Here is a 14085-nt window from a genome sequence, read left to right as displayed (position 1 = left end):
AACGATTATATTTAGTGCTATTTGAATTAAGAATAACTGATTTGTTGTTCACATAAAGCCAGAACCAGCACCAGAGCTCGCATGGCCGCACTAGGCGGCAGAATTTAACATGCCGGGAAGTTAAACAGAAGTTTTTCATTGCGATGACAATGCCCCAATCATCAATCAATTAACGAAGGGCGAAATCTGTAGTATAGTTCTAAATCCAGAAAATACAGCTACCGATAGTGAAGAAAGTAACAGAGAGGTTACTGAACGAGAAAAAATTTTGATTGACAAGTTATTCGGAATTCTCGACACAGCAATTACAGGACTTGAACAATGGAACTTAATAACTGAACAAGAAATTATATGTCTATAGTATTAGTCTAAAGTATTAGCAGAGAAAACAAATCAAACAACTCACATTGAAAGAAATGTTTAATAAAGTAAACATATAAATATTAAGCTCTTTTCTTTTGTAAATTTTGATACCCTTTAAATCATAAATGCTTCATTATTTCATAAATCACGATTTCATATTTTCAATTTTATAATTTCTACGTACTATCTTAGTAAATTTATAATGATCTAATATCCGGAAAAATCTCAAATCTGGGATCGCCGAAGTCCCGACGAGTCCAAACCTCGGACTTTGTACTGTATATATATATAATACGGAATGTATATTTTCAGTTAAACTTCTACCCAATAACTTTAGTAATTCATGAAAGTTAATTTTGTGTCTAGTTAATTCAGGAAAATTAGTTTCAATTAGTTGTTTTCAGCTTTAAAAATATTAAACAATTTTTAATTAGTTAGTTGTTTTCAACTAATAATTGTATCGCCAGTAGCAAAAATAATGCATTACTATTAACAGCATAGGATTAAACCAAATACTTAATTGTCTATTGAAGCTTCAAAACGTATTTCCGAACTTCAATTTTACTCGGCTAGCGTTACCGAATTTGCCCTTGGCGACCTAAAATCGAAATGGAGCCAACAGATTTCCCGCGAAATCGATGACAGACCATCTGCAGAAATAAACTCATAATCCCAATATCCCATACATATTAGTATGTGCAAAAGAGAATAAACTCCGTAGAAGGTGATAAAAAATTAATTTATGGCACAAAATTAAGCTACAGAAATTACAAACACAGAAATTAAGCTAAGCAAAACCGTGTAAAAACAAATTCAAATGATAAAACGAAACTTAATTTTCATGTGAATTTTCAGCGCTGACTCTCCCATTCTAGAAATTTCAATTTGTTTCAGACAAAGACCACATTTAGCTTTATAAGGATTGTCATCCATCAATATCCAGTCTTTGTAGTCAGCTTGATGAGGCCACAGTTTATTGAAAATGCACTTTCCAGGCATCTCGTTCCTATTGGCGTCGGAACGGTTTTGGCCTTCCAGGTTGGGACTGCTCTAATTTTGGCAAATATTTTCAGAACTCCCCCCCTTTTTTTTTTTCTTTTTTTCTCGAGCACCTTCATCATCACTTTCGCCTCTTAAAGAACTTCCGGCTTCACGCTTTCGTCACAATCTGACTAAATTTATGTATAACACCTGTTTCGAAAGATTGGGTGAATAGCCAATCAGACACCGATACTTTCGTTCGAGTAGCTAATTTATTTATTTATTTATTTTATTCTTTTATTTTATCGTTTGCAACGCAAATCCGCCAACAGATTAGTTAAGAGCCGTGTAATTTTAATTCCATATTCATGAGAAATCGCAATTCACACTGAGAATGGCAATCATTAGAAATGATAAGAAATGTCAAATGAGCAAAATTAAGGACCGTTTATTCATTTTGGCCAAAATTAAGGCCTTTTAAGGACCAAAAATCATTTTTGAAAAAATTAAGGACTTTTAAGGACCGTACGAACCCTGTATGTAAAGAATATGCATTTATAGATAGATACATGTGCTTAATTACGAGGGAGAGAAAAAACAACAACAACAAAAAAAAAAAAAAAATCGAAATTTAATCATTAAACGAGTACATCAAATTTTGAATAATTTCTTAACACATTACAATAGGCAAATGAAAAATATAATTTAGCATCTTTCTGGAGAAATATAAATCATGATTTAATAAAACAATACAGTTTGTTTTAGAATCTAAAGTGCTTTGACACACACATAGCACAGCACTCAGACACCAGATAAGTTCTTTCAATACATAACTTGAATATAGAGGGGAAAAAATTCAATCAGGATTAGAATTATAAATTTCTTTCAAAATGAAGACTGAGACAGTATAAATATATTTAATTTCAATTGTTATAAAGTGCCTTGAAACACCACTGAGCGAGTTTTAGAAATAAATTACAAGATCCATTAAATTCTAAGAACTTGAGACCAGCTTGTAAACAAGGTAAGAAACCATGCAGCCTGAGGTAATAGCAGTAAACCTAAAATTATATAAATATAAATGACATGGTTAGTAGAAATAATGAAAATTTTTCATAGTAATTAATTAAAATAGCATAAAACACAGCATTTAAATCTGAGATAGAAAATGAGACATAAGAATCTTTAATTATTTTAGCAATCAAATTTAAGTTAAAAGCGAAAGAAAAATATACTCTGCTGTTCCATAAATATAAATTGCAACAGCAAGAAAGATATGTGTTATAACAAAGATAATTAACGGAAAGAACACACATGACGCAAAATATAAATGATTAAAATTTTAACACTGTAAGTCAAAAGGAGTAAGCTAAATTGAGTATTTTATTTGACTTCCTTAGAACTCACAACTGATCGATCACACATGACCGATACACATTTTGGATAGCGGTTTGTAGGATGTCATTCCATGCTGCATATTAAATATATAATCTAAAAATCGTCAGTTGTAGTTGCGCGTGAGGACACACCAGGCAATCTTTTAGCCATTATGCCCTACACCAAATCAGTCCACCACGCAATCCAAGACAAAAATTGAGCTTTAGGAGTCACATACGAAATACTAAATAACGCATGCGGCATGGATAAGACCACTGTCCTGCTGGAATGTAAGATTTATTCTACCATCATCTCAAAACTATAACGCTGATTAGTCATAGTGCCTACGATTAGCAAAAAGAGAATGCGTGAATGAAATATGATAATGCTCCAAACCTTGAGGCTGAAGATAGTGCCACTATGACTCTCTATAACAAAGCCTTTCAGATAGCTTTCCCTACGATATCGGTGAGCAAATGTCGGGTCTTCAAGAATCTGACATACAAACTTTGGACCTACACTTGTTTAGAGATGATGTTTTGCTCCCATCCACGATCCCAATAACTTCATTTCTATATCATCTCTGGCGTCGATGGTACGAAATCAACAAATAAGTCACAAAAGTGAACGCCAAATAACAAATTTACTATATTTCTGACAATAAATTAGAAAAGATGTCTCCTTTCAAAGACCATATGTCTTCCTAGTGACCAGCCAACAGCCGGCAAGAGAGACAGATAGCTGAAGTTTGCACATGAGATTGAGTTTGGTTTTAGCTGGTGTGGCTGGAGTTATTTTGTAAGGTGTTGAGACAACACCTGAAACGTTTAAACCTCCGATTGTTTCTTTAAGCTACAGTGAATTAACTTTTGTAATTATTCCTGTACACATGAGTCCTATAAAATGGCAATAAATTGATTAAAACAATGGATGCATGTAAAGTATAATAACCTCGCCATCTTGTCAACCACGACAATCATATTTTAATTATGAATTCCACCAGGTGCCACCCCGTCTTGAAGAAATATCAAAGCCAGTTTGAAACTTTCCGGGTCATTAATGATTCCATACATGTCTCGTGTGCTTTGTTATAAAGTCATTTCTATGAATGTTGAATCATCGTATGCTTTAACCGCTTAAAGACTAAATTAGTTTTTAATTATTAGCCGAAAATTTGCTATTTTTTTAATGTCGATTTGAAAAGAAACCAGTGTGTCTAATTATAATCCAAAAATATTTTTGCCAATAAGAGCCAAATTAGGACTTACTTGCAGAGAATTGCTGACCTATTTGTTTCATATGTTATCATGTCGATAATTTCGTCATTCAAAAATTGATTGAAAAAATATAGAACAGTGGTACCGTCTTCTTCATGAAAACATAATATAAAACAGTAGTACCGTCTTCTTCAAGAAAAATGAAAATTTATTTTATATTTGCTACAATGGGAAACATGGGTGAAGGTGGCATAAACCATTAATGAACAAAAGTCATAACTGATTCTAATTCATCGGACGAGCTAGACGATTCTCACTAATATCTAAACCAGGGATGGGCAAACTACGGCCCGCGGGCCAAAACAGGCCCGCCTGAAGATTCTATCCGGCCCGCCGATAGAATTTTAATTTTCCGGTCCAAGACAAATTAAAAGAAATACATATTTATATATTATATGTTCATCTCCTTTTCTACTTCGTTTAAATATTATTTTTTTTTTCTTTCCCAAAAGACTGATGATCTTTTTATTTTCTATATTTTTGTTCTACAAAACATAAATTGACGGAAATAGCAAGCACAGACAGCTTTCAATCGGTAAAGTGTTAAAAGCGGGAAGTTCTTTGTTAGTTATAGATGTAGATTGGCGCCAACAAGCCTTATCGCTTTCTCGGGGAGCAGACATATGGGAATCTAGTGTAGGTGAATTAGATTTCACAAGTGGCAGACTGCGCATTTTAAGCTCCAGCCAGCGGCCTTTTCTTTTGGCGCGAGGTCTAATATTATTCATTGCGTATGGAAAAATTGCAGACATATGGCATCATTGTGAATAGTGGTGAAATTATTAAAAGTATAGCGTAGCTAGTGCTTGTTTGGGTTATTCGTAAAATATTTAAACCCCGAAATGCCGAAATGGCTACTAATAAACGTAAAGTTGATTCAGAGTGCCGTGTTTTTAATGATAAATGGACCTAGAAATATTTTTTACAGTTGTAAAAGATAAACCAGTGTGTCTCATGTGCAATTAAGCTGAAGCAGTCTTCACGGAATATAACATTTCCCATCATTTCACACCTAAGCATAAGAATTCCAGTTACGAAGAATATGAAAGCAAACAAAATGCAGAAAGTCTTTGTAAAACATTATTTGGCTGACAAAATATTTATAAGAAGATTAACAGTATCCAGATCGCAAATTTCAGTGCCATTCAAACAGAAGTGGATATTTTTACCATACCTTTCAACATAAATTGTGAAGCATTGTGTTCAGATTTGCAGCTTGAATTAATTGAGTTGCAATCTAACAATCATCTCAAGCAGTTGTTTCTAAATATGCCAAAGTTAGAGTTTTACAAATCATTATCGAACGTAAGTTTCCCAGATTTAATATCTCACGCCCAGAAAATCAGTGCTATGTTTGCTTCATCTTATATATGTGAACAAGTGTTTCAAGTATAAACCTTGGAAAAGAATTATTTCAGAAGTAGACAGACTGATGAGCATTTAGCTTCGTTCCTTAGAATCAGTACATCTCACTTCGAAGCTCAATATAAGGAACTTTTAAAAATTAAATCGCAATTTCATTCATCTCGTTAACATATTTAAATTGTAATACTTGTATATTGTTTTTAAAATTTTAGAAAAATTTATGTTGGCCCGCCAAACTTTTTTTTATCGATTTGTGGCCCGCGACCGAAAACGTTTGCCCATCCCTGATCTAAACTCTGCTCGATATCTGACACACCAAAATATTCATATTCATTTTCGTATTCCGACATTTTCAACGTGTACAATAACAGCGTAAATTATCACTAAAATACATAAAAACAATAAGATTCGATCCGACTTGCGTAAAGAAATACCGACATCTAATCATAAACGAAATTCGTCGAGCTAAATTAATTCGTATTTAATGGCATCATCTATTGACCAGTAACTTAACTGAAGTCTATCGCAAAATTTTAAATAATTCGGGTTGTGACGGAAAATTATTCTTTCTCTAAGCAAGCAAAGCAAAGGACATTATCCTAGTTGTCTTGTACATCTTTGCCCGAACATAAACAGGTTCGACGAGACTGAGCTCACTCAGTCAGTTCAGTCCCAGTTATCTCGGGATAAAGGAAACTGCATATATTACGTATAATGAATTAATTCGGCATATGTGCTTAAGTAGTTAATACAAAAAAAAAAAAAAAAAAAAAAAAAAAAAAAAGTTTATGAATTTTGAACTAAAGACTTTTTTCAATTACATATTTCTCATTATGAGAATCACTACATATAATTATTTCTAATTCCAGTTTTTAAAATCAAATACATGGCCGGAAAAAGTTATACACAGTAAATTTTTTTCAATGGGTAATATTCCATTTGTTCATTAATTTGTACAAAATCTCTTCAAATCTAAGCATATATATACAAGCATAACACTAAGGCTAATCGCACATTGTTTTTACACGATTTTGCTTACCTATAAAAAAATGCCTACTTGGATTATTTTTTTAAACTACAACTACATTTTTAAAGTATAAATTATCAACTGCTACTTGCCAGTTTTGTTTTCATATAAAATGGCGCTTTTAAAAAAGAGTGAATGGAAGGCTATATTAGTGCTCTTTCCGAAGAAATTTATTCGTATCTAGTTATTAAAAAACACTGTAAAAGACATGGTTTTTCGATATCTAAATCTACGACAGATAATATTGTCCAAGAAAGGAAGGGGAAAATGCCATCAAAGTTTGGCTTCAAGTGGAAAAATTGTTCCAAATACATGTCCAAGGAAGGAAAAAGCGGAATGTTTCGAATGTTGCAAAGGTATGATCTTTAATTTTAAAAGAAAACCCGCCAAGTAAAAAGACAGTTGCAAAATCATTAAAGTGCTCCAAGTGTCTGAATTTTAAAAAGGCGAAAAACATCATAAGCATCGTGTTTCTCCGCAACATATCGCCGAACGCAAAGCAGAATTCTATATGAGAAACATTTATCCAGATAAAAATGGAAAGATATTATCACAGTAGATAAATACTGAGTGCATTTAAATGCTTGCAATAAAAAAAAGATGTAATTTATTATCATCAAAAAGGAGAAAAAATCTTAAAACATGGTTCCAAGAATCTAAAGAGAAAGTCCATTTATTATCATCTAAAAGGAGAAGAAATCTTAAAACACGGTTCCAAGAATCTAAAGAAAGTTTTTTAAAGAGATTTATGATTGTTGCTGTTTTTTCATATACGGCAAATTAGAAATAAAGAAAACGGAGAAAAATGTTATGATCAATTCCACGTATTATCAAGAACATATTTTGTATCCAGTTCCCAAATATGAAATACCTCTCTTTACCCACAGTGCCATCAATCGGTAGAACTGCATCAAGACAAAGCAAGCAGCCACACGCTAAAATCCATTGTTAATTTTCTTGAAAAAATAGAATGAAACAGGTATCAATTTCACTCACATCCCTACCAAATCTCCGGATGTAACACACACGGATTTTTTGCGCTTTCGGACTTTTAAAAACAAATTTCCCAAACGCCGACCGACAACACTCCTTAGAATTTGGAAAGTTGTTTAAGAGGAATGGAATAAAATATCTCTTCCGATACTATAAAAGGCTTTGTTGTCTTGGAATTTACGGTGTCAAAAAATAGTGGAGAATAAGGGTTATCAAACAGAACATTTGAAACATAGAAATTTTAAGTAAATTATTTTTTCAACTATAAAGAAAACCGTCTAAAAAATGTGCGAACAGCATCTGTATATAAAAATACAAAATATAGAGGCACAAAATGACACAGTAAACGTAAAACAATGGCGCCTGAAAAAAAATTAAAAGAAAAATTAACAGTTTTAAATAATTTCAAGCCGTGGAGTTGCAATATTATTAATTTTAAATTTTAATTCGAGTATCATGATGTCTACTCATCTTAAAATCCGAACATAAAATATTAATCTCTTCAGATACAGTTCATATTGAAAAACTATGCAACATAATTTTTTAAAAAACCTTGAATTATGCAAACACCTAATACTAATCAAAGTCGATAATTAAATATTGAATTTTCCTTGTTGCAAATACAATGAAAACTTACAAAATATTTAATCACAGGAAATCAGCACTCTATTGTGAAATATTAAAATTATCTGTCTCGTGATTTAGAATTTAAGCTTCATAGCTAAACTTGATTTATTCTAAGCGACTTTTTTTCAGTGCTTCTTTGATATCCTTGCTTCATTACACACTGCGTTGATTTTGTTCTCACATTAGAAGATTATCTAAAAGTATTTTAGAGGATAATCAAATTATTCGTAGTTGTTATTTTTCGGTGATTTTGATTCAGAGTTTCAACATTTTAGTTAAATACACTCAGATAACTACCTACTGTCTGGAACATATATCAGAAACAATCAAATAGAAAAAACAATTACAACAGACAATTACATTATCAAAAACAATTACATTATCAAAAATTTAAATTCATAACAATATATCCTAATATTTAAAACACCGGTATGTAGTACATGATTTGTAAATTCTTATCAATATTATTTAATATTTGCCCTTTTAAAAGTCTAATTTACTCATCAGAAAGTTAAGACAGCTCACGAAAGGTAAAAAGAAAGTACATCGTTTTATCCTTCAAAACGCAGACAATATCTCGCACATTAAATGCAATGGAACATACCCATAACTTACCATAAAGCTGAATTTACAATGGGTGAATGTTTAAAAACGTCATATTTTGTAACAATGAATTCCTTGTCGTTCTGGAAGTCGCGCAGAATATCTTTATAGCTACGAAAGAGAAAAAAAATAACATTCGTATGAAATAAAGAAATTACAAAATAAGCATACAGTTAAAAAAAACTGCATAAATAACAGCAAATACTGTATCCATACATGCGTGCAGAATTCTTATATCATGCTAAAGTAATGAGATTTTTATGTAGCTCGCAATTTACTGTTTCAGTAACTCTCTAAAGGCGAGAATATCGCCATCTGCGAAACATCTGTGAAAGCGCGCCAAACTACTATTTTGGAAGAGGTTCAGAATTTGAGATTTAATTAATATCTTAATTTGAAACCCAGATCTCGAAATTTCTGAATTCCTTTTAGCTATACATAAGAGACATACTATACACTATACATAAGAGACATACTATACACTATACATAAGAGACATACTATACACTATACATAAGAGACAGAATTTGGCTCCTAATTCCATATAAGCAAATTTTTCATTTTGAATTTAACTCCCCATATTAATCTTACAATGCACACTTTATCCAAATCGATCCCATACTTTAAACAGATTCATAACACAGTAAGTAAAATGTTTAAAGCTTGCACTGAGTTATTCTCCGAAAATTTTATTTTCAGGAAGCATTTTTGAATGGTTTGGTCTCACTGTGCACAGCGTGCTTTCCCATGATAGCAAAAGTTTCGTTCTTTTTCTTGAAGAGTTAATAATAACCCTATGATACCTGAGAAGATAGCAGAAGCATTTGAATTAATTGCTTTTAGTTGTACTTATTCCACATCCTTTATCTTTGTGTTTAAAACTAAATAACCACTTTCATTGATTCAAATAATTTCATGCTTTAAGTTACATAATATAAAATCATAAATATAAAAATTTTCCATCAGTAATTAATGCAAATTGTGAAATATATTATTGAGGTGTTTCTGCGTGAACAAATAATTTCTAAAATAGCAGAAATAAACAATACTACAAATATATTAAACATAGCATCAAGAGCTTTTTATGAACCTTCTATATATTAGAGGCAAAAAATTTTTAAATTAAAAACAATTCTCCGAGAGACCTGCCTCGTTTATAACACACGGCGAATTAAAAAAAAAATTCTAATACGTATAATTTTAAACAATGCATATTTCTAATGGAAACATTGAGATAAAAGTATAAACTCGGGCATTTGACACTAAAGAACAGGAATTCCATGCTACGACGACAGCAACGATCTGTGAAACATACTTCCCGGCTAGTTTAAATGGTAAGCAGTGAAACCTGTGAAAGAGTACACTCTCTGTGAAACGTTGCACACAGATCAGAAACAAAAAATAAATATAACCTGTTTCCTTACACATGAACTTGCATTATAGAAATCGTGCGCATTTTCCTTAACCCATTAGCCGCTGGTGTTGCGTTGATGCAACGGTCAAAACAAATGCTTATATAAATATAACTACCTAAGATATACTAATTCAGAAGTCAAACAACAAGAATCAGCGTTATATTTACAAAATTTTCACAGAATTTTGTTGTTTGACTTCTGAATAAGTATTTATTCGGCGTGTTATTGTGTCTTAATTACCTAAGATATTTTATACCAGCAGATGATTTTGTTTAGGGGATATTATGAAGATTATTTCTGTAAAAAAAATATTTGCCTTCAACAATCATTTTGTGTATAATAATTAATCTCATACTTTAAGCAAAATTTTCGACCGGGTATTTTTGCTGAAAATATTTAACGAAAGAATCGCAGTCCTTATGAGTGATCTATTTTTAGTCAAGGTCACCGTTTATCAGAACATTTTATCAGTCAGATGTTTATATTTGTGTTGAGAAGGAAGTTAAAACAGGTGTTGCGCTGACGCAACGTCAGCAGGAAACGGGTAGTCAATCTCATTTTTCACTCATTCCTTTCGATGTTCTGGTTGTTTAAAAATGCCTAGAATGAGGTATCTTGCATTAGAAGAAGCCCTTCAAAGGTTTTTTGATGAAGAATCAGATGATGATAATGTTAATAATGACCAGAATGAAACTGATATAGCTGTTGTTCCCCCAGAAATTGCAGAATCTAGTGACAAAGAAGAAAGGAATGCAATGTTTTAAATAATGATAATGATATTTTACCAAATGATACTGTAAGGATCTTAAGTTTTACTAACGTTTATTTTATTTTAAATCTTTACTATCACTTCTTATTTTCTACTTCCGGCCAGAATTAAAAGCTTTAACTTATTTATGCAAATTTGTCTGGCGAACGCCAAGTACTTAAGTTGTGGCTTTTTGCCAAGCGAGAGAGAGGAAGGAGTTAGTCGAAGCAGGCCGCTTGCCTTAGCAGTTTTACTCGGTTGCTGGTTGCCTTCCAGGCCAGAGGTTTAATCCTCTTAATAATTTTAAACGTATTGTAGTGTTAACAGTTTTCTGTACTACATACGGCTTCCTGTTAATATACGGCCAATCTTCCACGTAGGCCCTTGTTTATTATTCCAAAGTTAAGTTAGAGTTTAGTTAATATTTTTATATTCTTACGTTCAGACCACAAGTGGTTGGTCTCTGTACTCCGAAGTCCGGAAATTATTGTAAAGAGTGAAAAATAAAGGGTTTCGTATACCCTTCTTGTGTATCTTGTCTACTTCCCACATTTATTGAACATAGCTTTAGTAAGCTCCCTGTTCCGAGTCAGGTTCTTGAATGTTCCCTAAGCAAGTAAGGCGGAACACTGAACCTGATAGTGGCGCCCGACGAAGAAGAATAACCATGGCCGAGTTTCAAGAAGAACCTGTGCTGCCTGCAGAAGCGCCTCAGAATCCAGAAATGCCAGCTGCCGCCCTGGAAGGATTTGGTTACATCGTCCAGACCATGCGCGCTTCGATGAAACCAGAAGCAACATTTAATGGAAACTCACCGGTAACCAGTTTTTTGTAAAAACTAGATGACCACTTCATGATGTATCCCGTGCACGAGTTCCAGAACGTCACCTTCAAATGTATAGGCAGAAATCTCTTGGGTCAAGCAGGAAGTCCCACCTATACTTACGAAAATTTCAAGACTGCCCGAGTAAAAGCCTTCCCTGTCGTAAGGGATCGTGCGAAATTAGAAACGGAACTTTTCAGCATATATCAGCAAAGAATCGAAAATCTTTCCACCTTTATTTTAAGAAAAATTCACGTCTTCAAACTCTTGTATGGAAACCGTCCGGATCCTGAGATAATTCAAGTGATTTTGCCGAAGTTACTTCCCCAAGTACAAGACTTTATTAAATTAAGGAATCCGACTACACTGTTATTTGAGCTAGCAATCCAGTTTGAAAGTAGAAGAACGGCGGACATTGAAAGAAGACGCCAATATCAACAACGAAACCAATTTGGTGAGCCAAGACCACAGCAAAGTCAAGCACACGGCTACGGAAGCAAGGCGAAACTGGTGGGAAAGGAAACCCGAGCATCCAAAAATAGCCGGCGAACGTCGACAGTTCAATAGCAATCCAGGAAAAAAGTGTCAAGGCCAGTGGAAAAAGAAGGAAAGCATGGAAAGAAAAAAGGATTTAAACTAAAACGGATTTCTGCTGACGGGAGGGTGCGGAAATCCGAAGGCCAAGAAAACCCCTCTTCCTTCAAGTTAAATACAGTAATGGTGAAAAATTTGACTCTTCCGAAGATTGAAGTGTTGGTGAATAACATCCCAGCCACCGCACTCCTGGATACAGGCGCGCAGTGTTCCTGTGTTGCAGAAGATTTTTTTAGGAAGTATTTTCGTAAATATCGCATATATAATTCGGATAATACGACAGTGTTAGCTGCTCAAGGAGAAAGATGTAAGTGCATAGGTAAATTACCGCTATACATTCGTATCAAGAACGAACAAGTAAAGGATATGTTTTTTATAGTAAAGAATCTGCAAGCACATATTATCTTAGGGATAGATTTTCTTTCAGAGGCAGAAGCAACGCTGGATTTTAATGAAGCGTCCCATAAGCTGACGATGAAACCAGTTCGAGAAGAAAAATCGGAACCGCCAATGTTAAACCTTGATCACCTGCCTAAGGAAGAGCAACAAAGAATCCGACAAGTGGTAAGTGAATTTGCTTCGTTATTTAGTGATATTCCAGGATTTACTCAAGTTACTAACCATAGTATTGACACCGGAGACTCAATGCCAGTTCGCCACAAAGCATACCGGTACGATAAGAATAAAGAAAAAATTATAGAGTGGCACATTCAAGATATGTTACGTAAAAAGATCCTAACGCCCATCTCAGTAGTTATGCTAGCCCGGTTGCGTTACGTAAGAAAAATAATGACTATCCAGTAACACATCCAAAAAGGTGGCGTTTTGCAATTGACTATCGTAAATTAAACTCCATGACAAAATATCCGGTATATCCGTTACCTATTATTGAAGAAATTTTAAGGAACATAACTTCTACGAAATACATGACTACGTTAGACTTAACGACTGGTTATTTTCAAATAGGGGTTAGACCGGAGGACGTGCCTAAGACTGCTTTTATAACCAAGTCTGGCACTTATGCATTCCTGCGTATGCCGTTTGGCCTTTCAGGGGCACCGGCAACATTTCAGCGATGTATGGACATTGTGTTAAGGCATGTTCTTGGAAAGTCCACATTTATCTATTTAGACGATATCATTATTACTAGTGATAATCTGGACCAACATGTACAGGATTTAAGACAGGTGTTTTCATTATTAAATGAGGCCGGTCTAAAAGTTAATGTCGAAAAGTGCAAATTTGCAGCCCCTGAATTAAAATATTTAGGTTACAAAATATCTTAGAAAGGAAGCGAGACAAGACGAATCAAAAATAATCGCTGTGAAAAAGTATCCGCCGCCAAATACGGCTAAGAAGCTCTCTTCTTTTCTAGGACTTTATTCATATTATAGGTCCTTTATAAAAGATTTTGAAGCTATTGCTGAACCATTGTTAAAATTAAAAAGGAAAAAGGCAAGATTCTCGTGGACGGCCGAAGCCAATAGTGCTTTCGAAAAATTAAAGCAAGCATTAACGCAAGCCCCTGTGTTGAAATTTCCTGAAAAGGATGAGAATTTAGAAATTTTAGCGGATGCTTCGGATTATGCGGTAGGAGCGGTACTTTCGCAAAATCAGCAGCCGGTGGCATTTTTTAGTCGAACTTTAAATCAAACACAAAGAAATTATTCCGCGACCGAGAGAGAGGCACTTGCAGTTCTTTTAGCAGTGCCAAAGTTCCGAGTTTATTTTGGAAAGGCTCGAATAATAGTGTATTCTGATCTTGAGGCGGTAACTAGATTGTACTCAGGGAAAAACTTATCCCCGAGGTTAATAAGATGGGCACTCAAGCTACAAGAATATAATCTGGTAATCAAGCATACCCCCGGAAAGGAAAATATCGTAGCAGATGC

The 14085-nt window shown here is 33.8% G+C and overlaps 1 protein-coding gene across 3 annotated transcripts in view; it reads right to left on the bottom strand.

Moving 5' to 3' along the window:
- Window positions 1-1963: 1963 nt before the first annotated feature.
- Window positions 1964-14085, bottom strand: part of LOC118201253 (pre-piRNA 3'-exonuclease trimmer-like) — a 189055-nt gene continuing 176933 nt past the window's right edge. For all 3 annotated transcript variants that reach the window (XM_085817201.1, XM_085817203.1, XM_085817202.1), the window contains 2 exons: window positions 8626-8724; window positions 1964-2405 (listed from right to left, as the gene is read on the bottom strand). In XM_085817201.1, the coding sequence (XP_085673327.1) occupies window positions 2339-2405; window positions 8626-8724 (166 nt within the window). In that variant the 3' untranslated portion in view covers window positions 1964-2338. The remainder of the gene's footprint in view (window positions 2406-8625; window positions 8725-14085) is intronic.

The sequence above is a fragment of the Stegodyphus dumicola genome, chromosome 5, assembly GCF_044657685.1.
Source record: "Stegodyphus dumicola isolate Sdum_Otavi_A_Nest chromosome 5, ASM4465768v1".
NCBI lineage: Eukaryota > Metazoa > Arthropoda > Arachnida > Araneae > Eresidae > Stegodyphus > Stegodyphus dumicola.
Note: the sequence above shows the minus strand (reverse complement) of the source record. Positions and strands in the feature narration are given on the sequence as shown.